Source organism: Pleurodeles waltl, chromosome 6 (genome assembly GCF_031143425.1).
Source record: "Pleurodeles waltl isolate 20211129_DDA chromosome 6, aPleWal1.hap1.20221129, whole genome shotgun sequence".
NCBI lineage: Eukaryota > Metazoa > Chordata > Amphibia > Caudata > Salamandridae > Pleurodeles > Pleurodeles waltl.
This window is the reverse complement of record NC_090445.1, coordinates 209,969,641-209,996,600: the sequence shown is the minus strand read 5'-3', so window position 1 is coordinate 209,996,600 and position 26,960 is coordinate 209,969,641. Positions and strand designations below refer to the sequence as shown.

Below are 26,960 nucleotides of genomic sequence, written 5' to 3'. Positions count from 1 at the left end.
GGGAGGAAGGAAAGAAATGAGAGCTAGAGAAGTATAGTTGAATGAGGGAGGGAGAGATGAAAGAAGGAGAACAGAAGATGGAGAGTGGAAAACACCAGCAGGAGACGATGGAGGAATAGGACTGGAAATTTGTGGAAAAGTGGAAGAATGATATGTATGGAAAAAGTGGAGGGAAGTGGATGGGAACCGAGAAAACGAAAAGAGGAGGGTGAGAAATTAAAGAGGAGGTAATGGAGACAACAGATGGAAGCGGTGAGTGATAAAAGTGACATGAAGAAGAAGGGAAGGCTAGTGTCTCATACATATCATTTTAGCTCATTTGTGGCCCAGTACTTTAGAAACTTAAGTTATGATACATTTCCAATATGAAAAGTAGTCTGCAGTGTCCACCGCTGGAATTTCCCTTCTACAGACATTATTTTGGCAGGGGGAGTAATGTCGGTGGACCAATGCTGAGAGCAGCTTCAGGGCTCTTACCATGTGTGTAGCTGTCAATGGCGCAACAGGTGCAGTTCTGAGAAACTGTCATTATTATGGTACGTTACTACCCAAGGGCGCCTATTGTCCTAGTCTGCACTAGGAACCCTGGCTCCTTCTCACACCATTATCTCTTTCCGTGTCTGACTCTTGACAGACTAGATACAGCAGGACAGGATCCTAGTTTATTCTCATGCATACTGGTCCTGTCTGTGGCCATAAGTTTTCAATTGTTGCACCCTGTAGGTGTAACGTACTATTGGACTGATGACGTGTGTCTAACTGTCCCAAGTTAAGAACACACGTGAACTGCCACAAAGGGATATGTGCTTCACCTGAGTACTATACCTTTTTTTAAACTTGTATCACCTCTTTTTTAAGGTCTATTTTCGACAGTGCATTTCAGAAAAGGGTTGGTTTCTGAAATTAATCACAACTGCCTTGATCCACTCATGATAAAATGTTACTTCAAGTGCCACGCAAAGAACTGAAATGTCACACATAAGTACACTGCAAGCAAAGAAATGTCACATATAGGCAAACTGAAAAGTTGGCAGCAATGAGTAAACTCAGCTCCATGTCACTTATTGTTACTGCTTATGGAAACAGTAGTAAAGGAGCGCCCGGAGGCATGTTTGATACCTCTTAAGTTTTAGAGTGTTTGATCCAATTTAAGCCAATATGATACATTTTACATGACTGGAGGTGGATGTTGTCGCCCTCGAAATAGATTTAAATATTTTGGGGTTGTAGTCTGTCTTATCATACGTGGCTTGCTCGTTCATGTCCGGTATCGGTCCACGGTATAAGGTCGTTTCAGGATGCTTGTGTTTTATTTAACGTTCTCGGGTACATTAACAGTTTATATTCCTAAACCTGTCCAATAGAAATTGCACCCCTTTAAATGGTTATTTAAATCACCAGGAAGGATACACGTTATTTTCAATGGCGCTTTGGTATACCGGAGTACAATTCCGGTCACATGGCGTAGGTCTGGTAACCATGGAGATACAGCGTGTTCCACGTCACACAACCTGAACTTCCTACTGCGCGCGTGACCTGACTCTTGAGTGACTGCACGAGGACGCTAAGGGGCGGTGCAAGGGCTACTGTCACTCCGGACACCAGGAAGCAGGCAGGCCTCCTCCGTTGCGCCGCGTCGTGACGTCAGGCGCTGGCCGGCGTGGAAAAGGCCGAGCTGAGGCCGCCCTGGCTGTGCTGTAAAGATGGCGGCTCCGGGGGAGTATTTCAGCATCGGCAGCCAGGTGTCCTGTCGAACCTGCCAGGAGCAGAGGTTGCAGGGCGAGGTCGTGGCCTTCGACTACCAATCCAAGATGCTGGCGCTTAGTATCCTTTGACAATGTATAGGGGCGGGTGGTAGGGGAGCAGTAGGCATCTGGTGCCTGCTCGGCCTGGCCGCAAGGAAATACCGGGGCTTAGGACAGGCCTGCTTATATCGGGGTTATCTTTCACCAAGCAGTTGAAGATAGTGCTGTCGATCATGTCTAGGAATTTGAAGTCATGTAATACCAGGTCTAAGTGGGGTGTGAGCTTTGAACGGCATTCTTTCGGAATGGCAGGTTCTGTTTCAAGCGGCGGGTGTTGCTGGGTCGTAGTCTTTTGGTTGCCGCAGATCTTTCAGGCGACTCCATAATGTAGATGTTCACGGGACGACTTCTGTTTGAAAGGTGATGCGGGAGGACTATTGCTCTCTACAGGGCAAGGTAGGTGTGCACGTATGTACTGATGTAGGTTTATTATTGTCCTGCAGCAGGGGTGACATGCGTTCTAACTGGGTTCTAGTAAATTATAGCTATGTTGCTTCTGCGCTGCTGTTATGTAGTGTAACGTTGATGCTGTGGGTAGGTTCGCTGGTAGGCGTGTATGGCAATTGATTACATGTAATATGTTACTTAGCAGTGCATATGTAATACCTTAACCCATGCTGCTTCTGGGATACCTTTATATCCCGTAGTTTTTGTACGGTAGCTCGTTAATGTGACTACTGTCTTGTTTGTTTTTTCGCCCGGTTTATGTCTGTGTTTAAATGTAGTGCAGCCACATAACCCTTTACAGCTTGTGCCTGCTGATTCCGCTCTGTCTTGTTAAGAATGTTATTTGCACCACTGCATGGGATAGAGTGCAATGTTTCAGTGAAAATCGATCTCCTATAAGCAGTGCATGCTACCTGGCTGCTTTGACAGAGGTACCTGTTTTGACTAGTGGTTAAAGTCTGAAAGCTTTCATCCTGTTACAGCTGAGAAGGCTGTCGCTTAGTTTATAATGGTGGTTTTCTTACAACACGTGGATGGCCTCATGGCAGTGAGTTGCAGGGAATCAGCAGCTTGACAGTTTATAGCTGCCCCAAGTGCTGAAAAGGGTGTTATCTCTTCCTCATGGTTATGCAGGTCAGCTGATGCTGCTGGGTAGGGTCCCTGTACTGTTGGTGCCTCTGTAGTGCATACTCTCACCCAAACTACTATGTTTTGCAACTGATGCTGGCATTCCATCGAATATCGGTTCACTGAAAATAGTATTTGTACTGTATCGGGGCTTTCTTACACTGCCGCGCACATGAAAGAATAATTTGGTATTCTTCCAGTGCAGGCCAGAAGTGCGGCATCTAGTTCACGTCGCTGTGATGTTTAGAGGCGCTCTTCCACCGGCATTTAATGAGTTGCTATACACTATGTGGATGCTTCAACGCACTGATGTTCCTTAAGGGCTTGACCACTTGTCTTTTTGGTGATATTGTAGCTCGTCTCTAGCTGCGTTTTGTCAAACAGCTGTTTCTAGTTGTTTTGCCACCATATCCGGGCTCCCGTTTACACGGGAAGCATGTCTTAAATGTGCAACCCTTTAATGTTGGAGGTGAGTGTTCTTGTTCAGCCTTACTTGTGGATGGGAAAACATGCAGATTGTCTTGAATATGCTTGACGTCTAGTGACTAATTTCAACACCTTGTTCTAGAAACGTCTAGGCTCTCGTTCTTCCGTATAGTTTGTGTTGGTGTGTTAAATGGCAGACTATTGAAATTATAATGGTGGGTATGATTGTGAGGGCCACGTTCAAGATACTCCTCATCTTTTCCCTTGGGTATGCTCGCTATCTTGGGTTTATCAATGAGCCGTGGCCCAACGTGCAGAAACTTCTGTTCAAAAGTGTTGTTCTTAACCATTTTCCTATAGAATGTCCTTCGTCTAGTGGCAAAGCTAACCACGCGGATATTTTGCTCCTGAATCTACAGTATGTCTCGGACGTGCAAGTAATTACCGACCGCACAGAAACCCCTCCTCCTTTAGCATCACTTAATATTGCCAAGGTAAGCACGCTTTCACTAGTTTCTGGCTATGAGTGCACATAGTTGCAGTTTTTGCTTGTACTTTAGTTATTAATCGCGATTGTATATTGGTGTGCTGCAGCATTTTCTGTTATGGTGTAGCATGGTCACTTCGGTTCTAACAACCCTAGATGTATTTTTTATTTTTTTATTTTTATAATTGGTGTGTAATAAACGGTCCACTCCTGCCTAGCACTTAAAACATCGCTTCGGTTTGTCTCTGATCTCAAGTAAGTTAATCAATTAGTCAGTATTTTATAGCAACTCACCAGGAGGTACTTTACTTTTTGTTAAAACCACTTACGATGAACGTTTATTACCTTTTTGAATAGCCTCGGGTGGGCACGCGCGTTTGTGCTTATATTTTTTTTTCCCTCTCCACACTGTATTCCTTTATGGATACTATGAATTGCTGTTGCTGAGTGAGAGGTTGTCTACTATGATGGGGAGCTGGCCTGATCAGTGCCTGAATGGCTCCAATGTTTTGGGAGCATTTCAGATTGAACCAGTACGTGACATTTCGGTTCTCGTGTCTCTTCTGAATACCAAGCCTTTTGACTCTCCCTTAAATCGTGGACAGTGGGATCCTAGACTGTCGATCTTTCATGTTTAAGCTCTGTGAACGTGTGATAAGAAATACTATTTGCTGTTCGGCATGGATTTCTATATAGGATGTGATCATGTGTGAAGTTTGTTTAGGTATCTTTGCCTAGTATGCCTTGTGAAAGATGGAACATTTTGACTGTGACCCTGATGACCATTGGGAGCTTGTGTAATGCTGTCAGTACTAGTTTAATATGTGCGTGTATGCAATGTTGAGCATAATCTGGGCTACTGATTTAGGAGTTTTTGGAACTTGTCATCGAGTGTCTTTGGGAGATTTGTGTTCCAGTAAAGAGTGTGCCATGACTGCAGCTTGTTAGGTCTAACCCATTGGTCAGTTCCCGAGCGGTAGAAGTTTCTGTAGGAGGGCTATGTAGGTTCTTGACCAGGATGAAGCATAGTGCCCTCAACAATGGCTGGGTAGCGTTTAGCACAGTGAGTGCATTGAACCATGTTTGCACACAGGTGGAGCAGCGTGTGCAGTATAGTAGAAAATAATGGAATGATCTGTTTTGGTAGGTTATCCTTCAGATTGCAACACCTCATATAAGAGTAATGCACTGAGGCTCAGAATCTGGCTAGGGGAAGAGGTTGTCAAATGGAGGCCAATGGCTCCCTTTTAGAAGTGGTATAGGATGTTTGAGAGTAGAGACAAGAGAACTCATGCAGAAACAAAAGGCTAGGGGAGAGAATGGAAGTATTTTGTTGCCAGGGTGGAATACAGTTTTAGTCATATAAGATAATTTTATTTAATTATTTTTTCCCCCCAAAATGGGTAGAACATTGAGAAAAGGCTGCTTCCCCAACTTGTCTGTGTTGAACTTCCATGTGTGATTGGCTTGAAGTTTTCCAGGTTGGGCTTAAGTCTTGTCATTGTTTGCGAAGAAGCAGTTATTGCCTGCAGGTAGGTGTGCAGAATGTTGTGTAGAGGATGCACTTGAATCCATAGCTGTCAATTGCAAGCATCCTTAAACATTAAATCCAAGAAGAGGGAATGCAGTCCATGCTGAAGGATCTTAGAAGGGCTGGTTGTGAGATGGGGCTCAAGCTTTGGTAATGAAGTGTGCTACCAACAACCTCCATGACTCTTGAGTGATTTCTGCATTTAGAAATACACTGAGTTTTGGAGTTTATGGGGTTTTTGTTCTGTGGCTTCCCCAGGAGACTTTTGTGATTCAAGTTGACCAATGGTATTGCTTTAGTTTGACAATGGCTTTGTAAATTCCTGCTGTGAAGTCAGAAGCACAATTTGTCAAATATGTGGTCTTTCTTCATAGCCTCTTTGAGGAAGCTAGGTTTTGGTTGGAATTGGTAATGATGGCAAGATCTCAAGTGTTTGCTCTGTATTGAACTGGGTGTATCCATAACTGGACGGTGGGTAGTAGAGGTGGGAGGGTGTGGTCAGTTAACAGCCAAAAGCCATTGGAGAGTTTGGGATGGAGAAGGACATTTAACTCTGCTATCAGTAGGAGGGTGTAGCTGTTAGTTATGGTTAGGGTAAAAAAGATCTAAAGAGCAGGTGGGGCATTGGCATGAATGGGTAGGACTCCTGCTGGTAGCCTGGAAAGCGGGGTGGGGGGCTTGTGAGGGAGCACAGCGTTTTCAATCTTTGAGATGGAGGGATTTGTAACCAGAGCTGTAGGTAAGGCAGTTGGAAGATGGTGCAGGTAGATGGAGCAGGGTCATCATTGAGAGTTGCATGGTTGGAGATGGTGGCCAGAGATGGGGTTTTGATGGCAGATCCCCGTGGGAAGAACATGAGATCTACTGAGAAAGCAAGTAGGAGGGATTGTTCAGATGAGTGTTGTGAGATTGCCTGGTGCTTCATTGTGCTCGGTGACCTGTATATTGTGAATAGGACACAAGATCCTTCCAGTATAGGGTGAAGCAACAGACCAGGATCACAACTGGCAGTATGGTTAAGCTAGCCAGTGCCTTTGAGGTGTTTTTTTTAAACCACCAAATATTTGAGGCTATTGGTACTCCCAGGGTTGGCTGCTACCAGTGACAAGCTCAACTAGCCTGTGTGGTATGGTCCAGTAAAGACATAGTTCACAACCAACCAAAGGCTAATGTTGAGATTTATATTTGCTCAGGAGTCGTTGAAATGCAACCATTGAGGGAAACATAACTTACTAAACAATCAAAATTGTCACATCAACTGGGAGTTATGGATGCAGTCTAAGGTACAGTCTCGACATAGAAGCATTACATAGATACACAAAATGTAGATAAAGGGGAAATGGGGTTAAAGAGACTAAGGCCCTCATTACAACCCTGGCGGTTGTTGTGAAAGTTGCGGTAATACTGCCAACAGACTGGTGGTAACTACCGCCAAATTATGACCATGGTAGTGAGAACTCAGACAGATAAAGGGGAAATGGGGTTAAAGAGACTAAGGCCCTCATTACAACCCTGGCGGTTGTTGTGAAAGTTGCGGTAATACTGCCAACAGACTGGTGGTAACTACCGCCAAATTATGACCATGGTAGTGAGAACTCAGACAGCCACTTTACCACACCGACTGCCAGGGCGGAAACAGGCGCCACGGCAGTAGCCGCCTGCAGCCAGGTGTATGTCAATGTTCCGCCCACCATATTAAGGCCCTTGAAATAGCCACTTTTTCCGGGGCGGTACCAATGACATAAGCCTGGCGAAAACAGACCTCAGAAGGCAAAGGACTCACCTTTGGCGACTCAGGGAACAACCACGCCGCCATGGAGCCCGAGCTGCAAATCTTCACTGATATTTTATGTCCTGCTCCACCACGAACACCTACAACGGCGAAGACTGTAACGGTGAGCACAGCTGCCTAGCACGCAGTGGAGGGGGGAGGGAAAAAGTGACGCGCGCACACTATCACCCCCCCTGGATATATATATACACACACACACACACACACACACACACACACACACACACACACAATCAGATGCAGTAAGAAAACATAGTGATCCCGTACCCCTCAGGAATAATGCAAGGACTACAGGAATAGATGAAAGTTAGTGTAATAATATAAATACAGTAAGAAATACAAACATTCAATCTAAAAGTGTATATACAAATGTACAATTCAAGGGATACTGCCCAGTCCTCAATGTGCATGGGCCACAGGCCCACATGACAAAGTCCAAGGCTGCACTTGTCTTCTGCACCAACACAGAGAGAACACTGCAGGGGCATCAGTTGGAAAATAGGCAGGCACCTCAAGTGGGGCTGAGAACGGGGGGCACCTCAGCCGGCAGATGGAACAACACCACTAGTTCTTGAGGGGGCAACATGCCCTGTACTTGGTCCTGGGGAGTGCATGGCCACAGTCTCTGAAGTGGGTGACTTGCCCACTGGTTCTGGAGGGGGCATTGTGCTTCAGATCCTGGGGAGGATGGGGCGAGTGGGTGTCATCCCCACTGGTGCTGGAGGGGGCATCGTGTCCTGTGCTTCAGATCCTGGGGAGTGCAAGGTCACAGTCCCTCAGCTGGGTGTCATACCCACAGGATTTGCAAAGGCAGGCTGCACAACAGCCCATAGAGGCAGGTCTACAGACCGTCAGCAGTGACGGCTGCTTGGTGGTGGTGGTGGGGGGCAAAGCTCTGCCCAACCCTTGCAGCCTCGGACAGCTGCCCACTGGTGGTGGTGCTGATGGTGGGCACCCTTTCCTTGAGGCTGCCTGGTGCCCTGGATCCTTTACCACCATGAGAGGGTGTGGACACTACTGTGCCAGTGGACTGGGTGGCAGAGGTGCTTGCCTGGGGTGGAGGGGTAGGGAAGAGGTCAACGGTGGAGAGGAAAAGCTGCTTAGGGACATTGAGGCGGGAAGAGGGAGAAGGTTTGGGAGTAGAGGAAGAGGCAGTGGTTGTAGGAGGTGTCTGTCTGCTGATTGTGGGTACCAGTGCATGGGCTGGATGCTGTTGTGAGGTGGATGGTTGTTGGGTGTCTGCATGCTTGCGTTTGTGTACTTTGTTGGGGGGGGGGGGAGGGGTGGCAGAGGGCAGCCACAGTGGGAGAGGACACAGGGGACGTGTGCATGGCTATTGTTGTGGTGTCTGCCAGTGAGGTGGGTTCTGATAGGTGTGCTGGTGATGGCAGTAGCGGATGAAGATGTAGTGCAATCAGGTGTGACTAGATGGCACCGGGAGGGAGGTGGAGGAGGGGGTGTTGGTATGTCTGCATCTGGATGGTATTTGTGTGAGTGCCTGTGGGATGATGTGTGGTGCTTATGTTTGCATGGGCCACTCTTGTGTGTTGTCCTGTGTGCATGCTAGTCTGTCTGTGGACTTGGGATAGGTTGAGGGGAATGGGATTGGGAAGAGGAAGTTGGAGGGTTGGGACGGGAGAAACTGGGACAATGGCTGCCATCAGAGAGGAGGCCAGAGCCTGAATTGATATCTGTTGTGCCGCCAAACCAGTGTGAATGCCCTCCAGAAATGTATTTGTTTGTTGCATTTGGGCTGCCAGCCCCTGGATGGCATTCACAATGGTTGACTGCCCAACACATGGATAACAGGTCAATAGCCTTCTCACTCACAGCAGCAGGGCCTGAGGTGCCTGGGATGAAGGAGATGCCCACCCTTCTGGGTGAGCGGGCACGGCCAACTCACTGAGGGGCTGCTGGGAGGGCGGTGCTGGTATATGGGAGGAGGTGGCGACAGAAGTGTCTGCCACCATCAGGGAGCTTCCATCGGAGGACGTATCTGTTTCAGAACTGTCCCCTCCTGTCTCTGCCGTGGTGCTCCCCTCGCCCTCTGCCCCACTGGTGCCATCAGCGTCAATGGACTCTGCCTCCTGGGTCCTGTGGGATGCAGCTCCCTCGTCACTGGTGCCTCTTCTCCTCCGCCAGATGATGCTAATGCACATAAGGACAGGATGACAAAACAAAAGGTGGGGGGTGAGGCGAAGGATGCACTGGGTCAATGGCTGCACCAACACCACCGTTGGCGTACATACTACCCTCACACACGGAACTGGTCTACGCACTGTGCAATTCACTACCAGTAACAATGTGAGCCACCAGGGCATGGGGAGGGACACATACCACCAACTGCATCATATCTGGGACCCACACAGCCCTGCCCAGTAGTGGATACCTGCAAGCTAGGTAGGAGGAATATCACATCAGAACCCTGCCCAACATGGGACCTACTCTGCAATGTCAGGCCTGGCCTGGGGACACCGGGGGGTCAGGGTTTGACGGGCACCACTTCCTCATTGGGAGGCCATCCCCAGCTGGGCCTCCGGTGTTCCGTGCACAGCGTCTCAGGTCCTCCCCCTGTTTCTGACAGTGGGTGCTCCGCCTGCCATAGACCCCCAGGGTCCGCACCTCCTTGGCGATGGCACGCTATATACCCTTCTTTTGATGTCTGCTGACCTGCAGAGAAATACACACATTGATACCTTTCAATCAGACCGTCCTGCCTGTTACACTTATGGCCCACCATACCCCTTCACATTGCCATTTACACACAGGGCCCATCACACAAGCTGCATGCCGCCCAGGGGACATCCACCAACCCCCTCCACCCCCCCCCCCCCCACAAGACCTTCACACGCACCACTCCATACACTCATGCCCCATGCATCGTGCTCAGTGTACTCATCTGTTGGTCTGGAGGCCCATACAGCAGTCTGTACTGGGGTAGGACCCCCATCCACCAGTCTCCAATTCCACCCAGGTGAAGACTGGGGCCCTTTCCACAGTCACACGCATCATGGTCGGTTCCAGACACAGGTCACAGCAGCACATGCAGTGTAGGTCCTCTCCTGTTGACGGTCAGGCAACCAGTGAGAGAACAGATAGAAAATGGTGGTGACGTCTGCCGTAAATCACCATTGGCCACTGTACCTCCTAGGACCCAATGTTAACCAATGAGGCGTTGCACAGCGGTTCCTGACCACCTCCCTGAACGGCACACGTCAGCGGAATTACTTAACTTCCACCTGTTCATCCACACAAGACAGACTGATGCCATTTCGGGGATGGTGGGGTGGGTTTGGCAGGTAGGCCCTAGATTTTAATTGCATCACAGTTCAGAATTGGACATACAGGACAAATGCCACCTATACATTTCAAATTAACTTCATGCATTGTACTGTTGTGGCTACAATGTTCGGTTTGTGACTGGCTCCTCACTCTTTTGCCCCATAAATTGCTACCGCTGCAGATGAATAGGAGATGGGAGACACAACCTTGTGTACTGACCCCTGGTGGACTTGGTAACAATGGAGGACAGGTGCATTATCCTCACCTACAGACTTGACAGGGCCACAATCAGAGCTGTGTGCCCAATTGGAGCCTGACCTGATATTTGCTATCCCTCACCCCACTGGTATTCCCCGCCTCCCTCTTGTGCAAGTCCTATCTGTGCTCCATTTCATGGCAACTGGTTCTTTCCAAGTGACAGTGGGCTTGGCAGCAGGAATGTCACAGCCAATGTTCTCAATAGTGCTGACCAGAGTGTTGTCTGCCCTGATTAAACACATGTGCAGCTACATTGTATTCCCCCAGGTGGAGGATTTGGCCACAGTGAAGGCTTACTTCTATGCAATGGGAGGTATCCCCAACATAATTGGGGCAATTGATGAAACGCATATTGCATTCCCCTCCCACCCCCCCAGGCAAAGAGACCAGGTGTTCAGAAATTGAAAGAGCTTTCACTCCATGAATGTTCAGATTATGTGCCTGGCGGACCAGTACATCTCCCACGTCAATGCTAAGTATCCTGGGTCTGTGCATGATGCCTTTATCCTGAGGAATAGCAGCATCCCAAATGTGATGGCCCAGCTACAGAGGCACAGGGTGTGGCTAATAGGTGAGCCCTGATTCACACCCAGTGTATGTTGGGGTAGGGGTATGGTGTAGGCCATATGGGATAGTGTGTGGCTAAATGTTATCACTCCATATTTGCAGGTGACTCAGGTTACCCCAACCCTATCATGGCTACTGACCCATATGAGGAATCCATGGACAAGGGCAGAGGAACGTTGCAATGAGGCACATGGGTGTACAAGGATAATAGAACGTACCTTTGGCCTCCTGAAGTCGAGGTTTTGGTGCCTCCATCTAACCGGTGGATCCCTGTGCTGCTCGCCTAAGTAATGCCAGATAATTGTGGCATACTGTATGTTGCACACCCTTGCCTTGAGGCGCCATGTGCCTTTTCTGCAGGAGGAGGAAGAGGATGCTGTAGATGGCCATGTGGCAGCAGTATACCCTGTGGATAGTGAGGATGAGGACAACAGAACTGCAGTGATCAGACAATACTTACAATGACACAGGTAGGACAGCGTTACTTCTTTTTTTCTTTGACACTTTCTTGTTTATCTTTGTCACTGGTATGCTGTTATTTCTCACTTCTTTGCCCACTCACTGTACCCTTTGGTAACTCATTTTGCAGGTGTTGGTGCCCCACTATTGCTCCTGGTGTGTTCACTGCAGCCAACTACAGATCTTTTCAATGTGAATGTTACTGTACATTTGAAATGCAATGTTCAAACCTGGTTAAACAATTACATACTTCAATCATTTGACATACTCCATGTACTGTCCCTCCTGCAGCTGCCTGTTCTCCTGCACATTGGCCAGGAACTGGCCCAATGTATCCTGGGAATGTTGGTATGCTCCCAGGATCTTGGTGAGTGCCTCCTGGAGAGTCTGTTCCCTGGGCCTGTCCTCCCCCTGGCAGACATCCCTCCTCTGTGTCCCTGGGTGAGGTGTCCTCTGGGGTCCCTGTGGTGGTGGACACACTGCTGATTTACGTGTCCTGGGGACATAGGTATGGGTACGATGGGTGGGTGCTGTGGTGGTGTGTGACTGTAACTGGGTAACCGACTGTCCAGAGGTCCCTGATGGGCCAGGTTGGTCATCCAGATCCAGGCGAGCAGAGTGTCATCACTGTGGGCCTCTTGAGTGGGAGGACTGGATAGTGCTGGCACCTCTTCTCCGCTGACATTGGCTGGGGTACCTGTGGGGATGTGAATGTAGTGTTATTGTTTCTGTATGTGACCTATTGTGCATCGGTGGTTGTATTCACCCTTGCAGCTTTCACTTGTGTGAGTTGGTAAATGGTGGGATAGCTGGTTCTCTCTACTGTGCATGCTTTAGTGATAGGTGTCCATGCAAGGCTATGAGTGGTGTCCATGCAGTGGTGGTGCATGCAGGGATTGCCATTGGGATGAGTGGTATGTGATGGTAGGGTGTGTGGGAGGTGGTAGAGTGAGTGTGAGGGTATGTCATGGGATGCAGGTAGGGGGGGTGATTAAAAATAGTGAGTTGATTTATAGAGTCCAGTCCTCCTGCTACTTCTGCCAGGCCCCCAGGATGCATGATTGCCAAGACTTGCTCCTCGCATGTTAGCTGTGGGGGGTCTACCGCCAGTCCTCTGTACAGCGAGTTGGTGTCTTGCTGTAATGGAACATACCTTCTCCCCCCCCCAAGTAGGTCGTTCCAACTCTTCCTGATGTCATCCCTGGTTCTTGGGTGCTGTCCCACGGCATTGACCCTGTCCACGATACTCCACCGTAGCTCCGTCTTCATAGCAATGAATATCTGCTGCACCTGTGCTCCAAATAGTTGTGGCTCTTCCCAGATGATTTCCTCCACCATGACCCTTAGCTCTTTCTCTGAGAATCTGGGATGTCTCTGTTGTGAGGGTGTGTAATGTAAGGTGGGTGGTGTATAGGCGATGGTGGTGTGTGTGGCTCTGTTCTTGTCTGTGGTCGTGGTGTCTCATGCCAATGATTTGTTTTCATAAAGGGTTGTGGGTACTGTGGGGTGTGTGGTTTATTTATTTATTTTATTTTTTAATAGTGGTGTGTGTAGTTTGATTTGTCCAATGTGGTGCTGTTTTGTTTGGGTGTGTATTTTGAACGCTGTGGTATGTACCGCCAATGGTTTACCACTATTGAATGTCCGCTGTGGTGATTTGTGGGTCATAATGTGATGGGTGTAGTTCTGTTGGCGTAAAGGTGTGGGTTTGGATAACACCAGTTTATCACGGACCTTTGGTGTGGCGGATTTGTGTGTGGCTGAATAGTGACAGATTGGTGTGTGTGTGTCGTAATATGGGGGGGATGGCGGCAGTCAGCGTGGCAGTACGTGAGATTTTCCACCAACGCCACAATAAGGGCCAAAGTTTGTTTCATTTTCAAAACCTGCATGGCTGAATAGTTTTGCAAAATGGATGACTAGAATGTTGGCTGGCATCTGAGCCACTTATAAGGGTAGCAAATTCTATATAGCTGACTAGGGAAACTAACATCCAGTGCCATGTGGACCATTCAGAATATTTTTAGCTTGTGTTTGTCTGCGACCAGCACGGCCACTGAAATGTAATACCAAAGCTTTTCCTCATAATTATGGATGTGTCACTAGACGCACAATACATCATTGGCTACATATTTTCAGTTCGAAACATGCCTTTTGTTCATATCTGCAAGTGGACCAAAAGTTACAAAATGCTGCCTCACAGTAGAAGACACATTTCTAATTATTAGCCAGTCACATTTCAGTTTGTTTGCTCTATCTACAAAATAAACATTATGCTGCATAATGTGTATTTACTGACTGCATAGTTTGGTCTTTTTCATGCTGCATGTTTCCTGTGACCACGTAGAAAGGAAAACCAGTGTACAGATTTAAGGACTGATGTGATATGGTGCTGCCATTAGCAAGGCATGGTGAAAGAGTGAATTGACTGCTGAACTACTCATTTCTTCTTTTGTAAGTAAGGTCCAAGCCTGGAGGTCCTTTTTTGTGAAGTATGCAGATAAATGGGTAAAGTGGCGATTGTCCAAATGTTAGGACAGCATCTGATTTTTCTAGGTACATGCAAGTGAGTGACTGCAGTAGACATGCAGGTCTTACCTGAAATTGTATTTGATTAGTATCTCACTGCCAAGCCTAAATAATACCATTCAGCTTGAAATCCGCACCAAGTGTTCCTAGCTAATGCATGGTACTCTTTGCAGGAGTTTCAAGAATGTATTTTAATCTACCTATGTCATATATTGTGTAGTGTGAGTTACCTGGGAGTGTAACTCTTTGCTTCACTTGCACAAGGGCTTGCAACCTGGTGGTTAAAACCCACATAATAGATTACAGCTTGAAAGTCAGCACGTGCATGCTACCATGCTTGGTCTAAAAGGATGCACAGTTCACATACTACACCCCTCTTCCCCCCCCCCCCCACATATTTCTTCAAAACCCAACTTCACCATTGAATTGGATTTTTGATAACTAATAAATTGCAATATTTTAGCTCCTCCCATTGTTGGGATATTATGATTTTAATCTGTAGTTTGGTTTTCTATATAGGGTAGCTGGACTAGCCTCAGTGAAAAATAGCTTTTGGGTGCTAGTCACTGTAAGAACATGTTCTACTGTTTAAATACCGTGTTCTAGGCCTTCATAAAGGTGATATAATACGTGAGAGGTTAACACGTCTAATGTTTATTTTGACAGATTGAATTGCAGTTTTTAAACTGTCACGGTCGTGCTACAGTGGTTAGTTTTAAACCATGTTTGCACTGCCTTTGTAGTGCTGCAGTTTAATGGCTACCTTTTAACTTCCAGGCCCTGAGTACCTTTTGTACTATACACTAGAGACTTGCAGGTAAGTTAAATATAGTAATTGGGGAAGTGCCAATTCTGCCATGTTTTAAATAGGGAGCACTGGCACTTTACCACTGGTTAAGTACACCGTTTTAGTGCCAGCAAAAATGTAGAGTCCAACAAAGTGTGAAAAATACAGGGTAACCACTCAGTAAGACAGATTTCCTACAACCCCAAACTCATAGGTGTACATATAGCCACTGTTCCTAAAGTCTGTCTTGTGCACACTTAAAAAAAAATACATAGGTTTCCATCAAATCCACTTTTAATTACATTACCCAATGAAAATTCGTAAGGTACAGCTTGGTAGTTGGCTCTAGGTATATTGTGTGTGTGTGTGTGTGTGTGTGTGTGTGTGCACATGCAGTTTATCCCTGCGACCAAAAGGACTTGGTGGATGTGATTGCCCAGCGTTGAAAAAATTACATATGGAAGCCTTGTCACTAATTGCTCAATTTTCCTATTTTTATTTTAATGATTGCTCATGGTGTCCATAACTAATGTACACAAATGACACCGTGATTTTAGAAGTTTCACTAGTTTTCAAAAGTGTATAGATTTCCAGGTTCACACTTGTTTCAATCACAAACTGGGAACAAACCTTGGTAAGTCCAATAAGTCTCACCTTTGTCAATGGTTTCAGCAATGTTTATAGACCCTGCATATTTTACATAAGTACCTTGAATATGTTAACATCTGTAAAATCTTCGCTTTAGTGCAATTCTGTACTGTAATTGCAGTTGTAAAGAAGTGTCTGCTCTAAAAAGCAGAGTTCGGTTTTACAATGCTTGTACAGTACTTGTGAGCTGGATTTGTATTTAGCTATCAAGGGGAGTGCTTGTTGTAGAAGGGTGCTCATGATTGAGAGCTCTGCAGCTGAAGGAAATATGAGCGAGTGGGGCATAAATGTGTCTAGCTTACAACTTCACCCAATCATTGCCCTCTATCCAGTGCGCACAACTTGATGGTCATAATTACCATTTGTAAATGCCAAGTCTAATTTACAACCAAATTGACATTCATTTATTTCCAATGGATAGCAAGCACTTGCGGCGTGGTTTTAGACTTTTTTTTTTTATTTTTTTTTTTTCTCCCCCCATCATGTTTGTTGCCATTTTCACGTAATCTGCAACCCATTACAGTATTGATGACTGCCTCATTCTTGTTACATGTGGTGGATCAATTTGTGCAACCAGACGTCTCCCACCATAACAGTTGGATTACATAACCGCAAACAACTTGCAACTGTTGCAAACAACCCCCCCCCCCTTCCTGTTTTGAGTTCTCTGCTATCGAATCCAGACCATCACTCAAAAACCGTACCTAAATTTTGAAGCCACACCCTTACTTGGGCCATGCCTCATTTTGGAGACTCCTCACAGTCCCCTTTTTCCTCCCACTTAAAGTACTGTGGTCCACAATATGCTTTTGCCTACTGACCTCTAAAGCAATGGTAAAAAAACAAAAAGGGGACGCTGGGTCTGGACAGAAAATATATATATATATATATATATATATATATATAGTCCAGATATTTAAGCATCAGTGACATGACACATTAAATCCCATCAAAGAGAATTTTCATGGGCAATGACACAGTGGACATGTATGTCTGATTGCTTTTCTTGGTACCCCCCCTACTAATGTATGTTCTGTAGCATACAAAAATAAAGCTATTACATTAACCTTATGTATACCCTTTTTTTTTTTTCATTCTTTTTTATTTTTTTATTTTTTTTCTTCAATTTTGTTACCCTTGACTGTTTATCAAACCCAGTTGATCGGTGTATTTGCTTTGTAGTTAAACCCTTGATTGCATTTAATTATGATTCGGGTCAATGTGTCATAGATCAGTCTTCTAAATATCTGGACTAAGTATATGAATGACCCCCTTGTTGGCCACTGACTGTGGTTGATTTTTATCCAAGCTTGCAAGGGGTTATTGGGTTGTCCTTCCTTTTGTAATACAGTCAGCTTAAAGCTCTCTTTGGCAAACTAAACTGTAATGTTGTAAAACTGCGGAGTCCTCAGAATCAAAGCTACTACTTATGAAGTAGATGGTAGCAACTGCTTTGCTCTTCAGTGGCACTCACTCTGTAGCATCTGAAACTTATCCGATGTGCTGCTGCCCTAACAGAGTGGGGGGGGTTGTGCTCTTCAGTTAAAGGAAGCGGAGAACATAAAAATCACAGCCCAAGGGGTCACAGTGAAGGTTAAGTCATCAGGTTGTTAGTGCACTCGAAGTGGACCTGCACTATTAGTTCATTGGCAAAGTTAATACAAAAGGGGTGCAGGTTATTTGTTCTCTAGTGAAGCTGATCCAGATATCCTGTGTGAAGCACTAAGGGAGAAACGTGGGAAGAGAAAGCAACATACAGCGTGAAGAAGCAGGGAGTGGTGGGAACTGGAGGGTGAGCAAAACAACATGGAGGGAGTAGTGAGGGTAACGGAGTGGTGTGGAGCCTGTGGCTAAACTGATTGGATCGGGGAGAATCGCACAAGGGAGAGACAGGTGAAAAACTTGAAGGAGCGTTTGAAAAATGAGGTGTTGGAGGGCACAAGTAACAAGTCCATGCTCCATGGGCGGGACCAACACAAGAAGAGCAAGGAAAGCCCACACAAGCAACGATTTTAGAAGAAAGCAGATGAATAACAAAGACAACAAATGCTAGGTAATGGATGGACTCTAGTCCTATTGTAAGCTAACAATGTCTCGCCTTTGTATGCGCTTATATGCGAAACCTAAAATTGGAATTGGCAATTAGAACATTGTAAACTGTGCTAAAAATGTTTTTTCTTTTATCACTCTGCTTGTTCCTGGAAGATGCTGAACTTAGCACAATAACCTTTGTTTGTTATTTTAACAGGAAAAAACAGCCTTTCTTGCACTTTTTTCCAATTACCCCTCCCAAAAAAGGCTATTTTCTTGGTTCTCTACTTGAAAATCCACAAACGCAGGTTAATGTTTTAGAATCCCAAAAATGTGCTAGTGTCAATCATCTTATTTAGATAACACGGGTGGAGTTAAGTGACAGTTTTGTAACTGCTTCCTGTGCAGGCAGAACACTGTCCTCCAGCTATTCTCCTTTAATCACTGGCCACACTTTTCTTAATATTCTGTGATTCTTGATGTCTTAAGACTGTATGTAAACGTTTTGCTGGTGCGTAAGCTTCGTGTATATGTCTTTTAAGAGCTGACTTCATTTCAAATTGTAAGCAGTACTGATTCACCACTGAAGTTTGTCTATCCTTTTTAGTATTTACATTGTTAATTCTTTGCTTTTTTCCTAGCTGGCTAATAGAGCAAAGATGGAAAAGGAAGAAAAGCTGAGCCAAGCGTATGCAATTAGTGCTGGTGTCTCCGTTGATGGACAGCAGCTTTTCCAGACCATTCACAAAACGTAAGTGACTCATTTCCTTTCCGATACTTTTTAGATGGGCTTGTGCTTCCACTTCCGGAAGCCAACTGTACTTGGTGACTAGTGCTTAATGGCCTCAGTGGTCTGACTTGGAGATTCAAGGTACATAGACTGCCTGTGGAAGCTTTATGTATTGAACGTATGCTGGTGAAAACTGGTCTAAACTGTACTCACACTAGCTAGTCATTCCCAGAGGAATGATGGGGTACTTTTTTCTATTACTGTTGGGAGTCATTTTAGTGGCTGTAATGCAAAGTTTAAGTGCCTGCACTTAACAGTGTTTTCAGAATGCAGTTTGAAGTGGCAACTTACTAAGATTTAATTTTGGATTTTTTTTTTTTTTTTTTTTTTTTTTTTTTTTCCTTGGTGCTTTTCGGCAAGTACATCTGGTTGCATACTTGAGCTTAAAACAGCAGACCTATTCTGAGCCTTTCAGAACGATTTTTGTATGCTACCACGCATCGCAGAAGTAAACCACTCTGGTTTAAACGGGTGGCCCATGTTGAGATCACGAGCATTTGAAAATGTAGATGCCCTAGTGGGGCTTTGTTGATAAACTGTTAACTTCAGTAGTAAATGCTCCACTGCCACAGCTGAGACATATTGGCTCACTGGTCACTGATAAATGGTGCAGGTTTTTTCCTTGCTTAGTCACATTAAAGACTCTAGACCTGCCCTATCTGATGCATAGGTGTGGGTTGCATGGTGTCCGCCAGTAGGCAACTAATGCAGACCGATTGACTCTTCTTTTTGCTTCACATTGATTTGTGAATTAGAAATTAAATTGTGCTTGGTTCGCTCCCGTTCCGACAAGTGTTATGAAAGCCTTTGCTGTCCTGAAAATGGCAAGCTGTACTAGATGTGAACTTACTGCGTCTGAAGTTCAGCCTATCCTGTATTGACTTCATTCCTTCCACTCTACAGCATTAAAGATTGTAAATGGCAAGAGAAAAATATTGTTGTGTTGGAAGAAGTAATTATTTCGCCACCATACCAAGTGGACAACTGTAAAGGAAAAGAAGGCAGCTTACTGAGTCATGTACGCAAAATAGTAAGTAACTTGCCAGTGTGGGTTGTAAGCATGCATCTCATTTGATTGAAGTTTGAATTGTAGGCTGTGCAAAAACAAATGTGTGCTGAAGTTGGTACAAGATTACTAAACTGGTAATCTTACTGAGAATGGGGTACAGATAACTAAGCATTGCAAATGTCTTTACAGACTTGATAGAGTTAAACACTTTCTATGATCCTCTGGTTGAGGAACCCAGGTATATTAATTGGAATCTCACATCATTTAATAAACTTTAATTTGGCATGACACCAACTAAATATAGTCCACTTCATGTTGCACAACTGACTTTGTACGCATATAAAGAGATGCACCAAAAGAATCTTCCAACCCTTTTGTTTTGTGGTGTGTGTGTGTGGTTTTTTTTTTCTTTTTTTTTTCTCACCCCTCTCCTGGCACTGACCCATGTTCCTTGTATGACAAAGATCTGGCATATCAGTGTTCCCTCTCTTCATCAGACTTCTGTAATTTGGCCATGTTGCAAACTATGGAGTGTTTATGTGCAGCATCACACAAGCTTTGTTACATGTGGACCTATACTTTTCTTCTCATTAGGTATTACAAGGACGGAATTGAGCAAAACTATTTAAGTGGCTCAATTCTTTACGTACTTCGCAGTGACCCACACATTATTGCCTGACTTCTCATTTAAACTAATTATCGTAAATTTTCTGACTATACAGCAGTTTAGTGACTTCACCTTATGGTTCTCTACCATCAAATGTAAATATAATAAGATGGTTCTAGCACTAGTTCACTGTTCTCATAGGGCCCGGAGCACTTATGGGTTTTCTGAAAGATGCTTTTGCACCCTGTACCGGTTGCCTACTGTAAGTGCCCTCTGTTCTTGAATGCATTTTACTCAAGATACTTTCACGCTAGAAACTCTGACCAGTCATATACTTGAATACAGATAAAAAGCGGGTTCATTCTTTGCCTAGACCTTGGTTAATCATATAACCAGCATTAATATCCTTCATGAGTCTTAAAACCCAGTGCTGAGCAAACTACAGCATTTCTTGCACCCTTGGGTGGCTTAGCGTTCTTTCAGAACTTGCTTTCAACCGGACTGAGTCATCTCTAAATTCATGCCCATGCATTGCTTTAGATACACTTAAATTGTTTCTTGTATGGTATTCAGATGTATAATCACTTTCTGAGGGGGGGGGGTGTGGGGTGTTTTTTAAAATTCCCCTCCTCCTCCTCCTGTGTAGTGCAGTGCATTTATCTGAAGAATAAATATTAGGGGATAAGCATCCTTGCAGCCTGCAGTTAAGTCTTTGTACGATTGCGTACTAATTTATTGCACCCTTTTCAATGCCCATTACTCTATTGGTAAATTTAATTTGTTCCTGTTCGATGTTGGCCACATCCATTAGTACATGCCCTTTCCATTACAGGTTCTAAATTATTGGGTCTCGTAATTGAGACCTGGAAATTGCGTCCTTACTTTACTACTGTAAGATCACTTCCATGCCATTCCATTAAGTCTGGATTGTATAGATCATTCAACCATTGGCCCAATTCCTGTTGTCATCTGGAATTAACTCTGGTAATTCTCTTCTGAATGGGCTTCCCAAAAGACACCCCCCTCCTTAGAATCAGTTCTGCACGCTGCGGCCTATTTTGTCTCAATTAGATCACATTTTGTTTATTATACAAAAACTACATTTATATTTAAGCTATACTTGTAGCCTCTCCTGTCTGACAGCCGAGATTACCCGGAGGCCACCACACTCTACATAGTGAACCTCCTGCTAGAGACTGTCCACTCTGAGGTCACGGCCATTTAGTTACTTCTACAGTGAACATTGGAAATTAATCACAGAATTTCTGCATTTTGGTTTTCTGTGAAATACACTTAAGGTGTTTTATTTTTTGTTCTTTAAATGCCCTTGCATAGGAGTCAATGTTTGCACCTTTTGGACTGTAGACAATTTTGTTAAGAAATCCGTGTGGCTCTTGTTTTTTTTTTTTTTTTTTTTTAAGTGCTCGGTGTAATTCTTCTTTCTGTTTTCTGCTTTTCAGGAGTTTGTCCTGAAAAGTGTAGCTTCTTCAGCTTGGGCGAAACATTGACTAATTTCTGCCGGCTAAGACTACGTATGATAGACTTTTGATATTGTCCAGATCAGTGCTGCCAACTTTTTAGTACGACATACACTTGCAACCCACCTAGCTTTAGTGGACATCAGGCGGAGCAATTCTTATGTAGCTAAATCATTGTGTTGTAGTGCCTTTTCATTTACAGAAAGCAGTTGCCATTAAAATTGTCACTAAATTTACAAACCTACTTAACACTATATTGCACACTTCCAGGTCTGTTCCACTGTCCTTTTCCCCCTTCTCTCCAACTCCCTGCTCTTCCTCCTCCTGCCCAGTTACTGCTCTCTTCCCCCCCCCCCCCCCCCCCCCCCCACCACCACCGGCCGTTGGCTGTAGGTGAGCGTATGTGATGTCTTTCACATTTTAATAGAGATTTGAACTATTTTGCACACATGAGGTGTAGGATTTTTTTTTTTTTTAAGCAAATATTTATTTGTGCATCGCCAAGTAAAGTGTCTTGACTTGTTTGACGGAAACAAAGATAAACAGGATCCAAACTTCAGAATCACAAAAAATGCTTCATGTGGTACTTTCCTAACTGAATGTGTACCGTTCCTTTACAGGTATTTACATTTTGTTATGAAAAAATGACAGCCTTTCCGTTCACACTTTATGTACTTTAGCTAGATTGTCACAATTCACTTCCGTTTCTCTCATACTGAGAGGTGTTTGTAAACACCAGTTCCCATGTTAAAAAAACAAAAACCTAGCCTGACATTTTACATCTGTATTAGAAGTGCAGCAAATATGATACATACAGCAATTAAAGCCATCTTTATTTATTGCATGGACTTTCTTGATCCACCAAAAATCAGTTTGTGGGACACTGGTCTAGATGGTGCTTAAGTTTTTTTTTTTTTTTTTTTTTTTTTTTTTTTTCGCACCTACTTTTTATTCATCACCTTTTTGCCGTACTGCCTGAATTATAGGAGTACAGGCAATGTAAAAAAAATATAATTATATTGTAAACTAGTAGATTCGGTCTCGTGTTTCTTTCTGTATTTAAATTGTGTATTCATTTTTATATATTTTTTTGAGGGGGAGGGGAGCTACTTTCATAATGGTCTAATTTATTATTCGTAAGTGATACCAAAGGAGCCATTGATATTTCTAGAACTTCTGGCATAAAAAAAAAAAAAAGCGTACAATGGCCTAATCATCAGGCTGTAACTGGTGAGGAATCTCTACTACCATGTTTGCTGACAACTGGGTCTCTGGCTGCGTTCAAGGAGGAAGAGTCCTTTTCAAAAGACACTGCTAATACAGCAACAACCAACTGCTTTATTTTGATTTTGCCTAATTGATCTGCTCAAAACTTTATCCCTGGTCTTTAACTTTTCTCTTGGGTCGGGGACAGAAAACCTTCCCTAGATCATAGTTCCTGAGCTGCCACGCTTGAACACCTTTCCTTCCTCTACATTCCCTGATTATTCTTTACTATTGCTTATCTCATTGAATCTTGGGTACACTTGGATGCTTTCTATATGCAGATGTCAAAATAAGCACTTATATATTCCCCTACACCTACTTAAGTGTGTGTGTGTGTGTGTGTGTGTGTGTGTGTGTATATATATATATATATTTTTTTTTAAACTGTTTTATTACTTAACATTTGGTTTATTTTATTGCACGCTATACTCTGGCAGCTGTGCTTATGAAGTGCTTTGACTTTGGGCACTGTTCGTGCTATATAAACAATGGAACCCACTTTGCAAACATGCTTTCTTTTTCGTCTGGTGATGGACTATAACCCCCATCTGCCTGACACCACCCCGCCCCTCCCCAAATGGAAAACTGGGGTGATCCTTCCCACGTTGGAAGGGGAATTAACTGTCCAATTTCCAGGATGCAAGGCATTGGATTGTCGGTGACATTGTAGCACGTGGGATTTTTTTTTTTTTATTGCCCTACTCCTTGGTTTCCCTTAATGTTCTTACCCCCAACTCTCCAATATTTGGCTTTCTCCATGCACACCTGGTTCCCGTGCCCCCCCACTATTTAAATGGGTGTTTCACTAGCACTTGCTTGTGCTCAGTTTGCCAGTGTATTGGACAGTGGTAATCTTTAAATGGGTCTGCTTGTTTGTGAGCACATATTGGGGCCATCTTGGAATGTTTTCTTTTTGCTATATAAAAAAAGATGACTGAGTACCGTAATGATGTATTCCCGTTCTTAACAGCAATAGGTGTGTTTTTATTTTCTTTTTTTATTTTTTATTATTGAATCGTTCAACTGTTTGCCTTCTGATTTTTTTTTTTTCCTTTAGGTTGAAAAGCATTTTAGAGATGCGGAGAGCCAAAAGGTGCAGCACTCACCAGCCTCACAGTCACAGAAGGAAAGTGCCCTGTCGTCCTGAGCAGCACCCCATCTGAATGGGGAGGGGGACTTCTTCCAAGATACAGCAGAGCCAGCGTGGACCTCAAAGAGGCTGAAGAGCTGCTGGGAATGGGGAGGGAGGGTTAGGTTTTATTTCTTGTTGGCTCTCACTGAGAGGGCTGATATCCAAACTTTAGACTTTAAAAAAAGGATAAATAATTTAAAATTGTTCATTACTGGAGCTACCATTTTTTTTTTTTTCTTTTTCCTCCCACAGTCAGTTTTATTTAAGAAGCGCTTTCATCTTGACTTTTTTTTTTTTTCTACATTACCCAATTTCTCTTCTATTTTTGAAGAGAATGTGATTTGTCTTCTCAAATAAACAATCTTACTGTCAAAATTCAAGCAAGATCCAGAAATGGAAATATAAGGTCTCCTATTTACCTTTTTAGGGCAAGGCTTGAATTGGCTTTTTCTACTCTTCCTCTGAACTTCAATATATGGGAGATGTATATTAAAAGAGCTCGAATATTTTCTATTCTTGTTTTTGTTTTGGCAAGTGGAGAAGCTGAAGAAAGCCCCATTTTGTGTACTTGGGCCTCTTTGAGTTGGTGCGTACTGTGGTGCCCCTGGGTATTTCAGTCCGTCGCTGAGTCAGGATGGCTAATTTTGGAGCCCTATCAATTCTTTTCTAACTTGAATGTGTTTACAGTAGATGTTTGCTGTAGGCAAGTTTTTACGTCTCCTTTTAACATGACCCTCTCCACAGTCCCCCTCTTTCATACTTATTTGGAAGGATGAAAAGGGGAGTGTACGCTCAAGAGTATGATGTAGGAGCAGCAATCACATTGGTTCATGATATGCTCATTGTAAGGCATCCCCTCTGTGAAGGAGATTGACTAGGTTCTTCCGTGCATATATCCCAGGGATAAACCTTTAAGCATCACCCTACCATGGCAACGCAGGCATATAGGTTCAGGATATAGTTACAAACAGTTGTTTGTATGGCTCAGTTTGCAAACTAGCATGGCAGAGTAGGAGCAATGGTGCAGTGTGGCTGCACTTTCATGCTTCCCTGACAACTGTGAACCTTGTTTGCAGGCTGGTGAGGGTTGGTATGTGAGCCTTGACGAACTGAGGGTGACGTTCTAGTGGGGCACTCCAGTCTTCTGTCATGACTATGGATGGTGTGTGGGTGGTTATAGCTCTTAACAGGGCATCAGTTTGCTTGGAGACCTTTTGCCCCAATTTTTTTGATCCTTTGCAAATAGATCAACGTTAAGTAATTCAAGCCTTGCCTTCAATTTTTTTTTTTTTTTTAAAGCAAAGTATTGTTTATCAAACAATAAACTTTTTTTTAACCATCATTGTGGTTGTAATATTTAGATTGGCTGTACTGATGTTTATGCCCAAACTTTATTTTGAATTGAAAAGGGAGTTTCTGTTGACATGCGTTGTTAAAGGGTTTGTGTGCTTGGTTGTCTTGGGTGGGGTGTCAGAGGAGGGAAGGGGTGTAACTTAGTACTTTAAATGTGCTCGCCCTATACTGTATTTTTACCCCAACATTTTACCCCGACTGTGTAGCTGCCAGTCTTGCTTTTTTTTTTTTTTTCTTCCAGTAGTGACAATCGCCATTTTTGTTGTAGATACTGAATCTTAAGAGTATTTTATCAATTCTTTAACCGTTCCTGTCCACCCAACAAACACTGTTGAAAAACATTTAGTGCACTCCCTACATTTGTGTGTAGCCCTACCATAAACCTAAATTGGTAGCAAGAAAGAGTGGTCTGCTTTTCACGGCAAAGGGAATTGAAGATCCTTTTCTCGCCTTTAATTCTAAATTGACACCAACTGTCATTTGGTAATACAGTTCAGTTTGCTAATCCTTAACCTTGCATAATGAGGCAGGCAGTAGTCTAACACAACTTGCAGTATATTGCCTTTCAGCTGTTCTCTAAACTTTATTAAAAAAAAAAAAAAGCATGATTTCATCTCAAGGTATCTTTACTGGGAACAGGCTAACAAAATGTGGGCGGAGACTGGTATGAAAATGGGATCCAACACTAAGTAGATGTTGGCAGAATGGAAAGCAGTTAGTGAGGGTTTTCGAGGCTTTCCTAAAAGCCGAAGTTGTTTGTTTTTAACTTTGAAATGGGGGTGGAACATTATTCCAGAGTTGTGGGAAACTGAATGCAATTGGAAGTCTGATTTAGTGTTAGATCTGTCTTGTAGGATTTCATTTGAAAGAGAATCCACTTAAATTATTGATGGTAGTATGTAGAGGCTCATTGGAGTGCCGGTACTATCTCGTCGCAAATAGTGATGCACTAAGGCTAACTTGTAAAACTTGCCTTCCATAATGGACAGAGAGGGCTTTGTTGTTGCTGCTCCTGTGGTGCATGAATGCCCCCTGGTTAGTATTCAACATATAGAAGCATACTTAGCACTGAGCCTTTCCCTAAAAGGCCGTTCTTATGGGGAATGGTCCTGATTTCTGCGGACCCCCTTTCAGCGTCTTTTCATGGAAGAATATGCTATTTATTTGTTTCAGCTCGTTGGTCTGGATCCACGAACTCTGGCAAAATAGTTTTAGGCCATTTCTGTGGGTAATGCTCTAATATTTATTGAAGGTAGGATACGTACGTGCGGTAACTGAGTTTTTCTGACACCATGGCAGGTTCTTGATATGCCTTCTAGCTATCTGCTACTTTCCCATTTGATCAAAAGAATTTCATCTACAAACATCTTATCGCCCTCTTGTAAGAGTTATTGATTTATTTATTTTTTCTCCTCTGCATTCCATGGCCTTATTTTCAGGGTTAATTTGCTATTTGAAGACCTTTGTAACATGGTCATTTAACTTGCCCATCTCTGATTTTCCTAATGGCGTTTGTATGTTATGGCACCAACTTTGTACTAAATGAAATCGGTAAGTCAAATTGCATTGTTTATTGTGCCAGTGGTACTATATATATATATCAATCAAGGCTTAGATGCTACCCTTGCTATGGATATTCAAGGTCAACA

General features: G+C 44.0%; 1 protein-coding gene across 1 annotated transcript; it reads left to right on the top strand.

Annotated features, from left to right (window-relative positions):
• The first annotated feature begins 1,504 nt into the window (after positions 1-1,504).
• On the top strand, positions 1,505-25,300 carry LSM12 (LSM12 homolog). The gene is made up of 5 exons (XM_069237847.1): positions 1,505-1,824; positions 3,666-3,799; positions 18,318-18,427; positions 19,370-19,496; positions 23,884-25,300. The coding sequence occupies exons 1-5, from the start codon at positions 1,704-1,706 to the stop codon at positions 23,971-23,973; spliced, it is 582 nt and encodes a 193-aa protein (XP_069093948.1). The 5' UTR covers positions 1,505-1,703; the 3' UTR covers positions 23,974-25,300.
• The last annotated feature ends 1,660 nt before the right edge of the window (positions 25,301-26,960 follow it).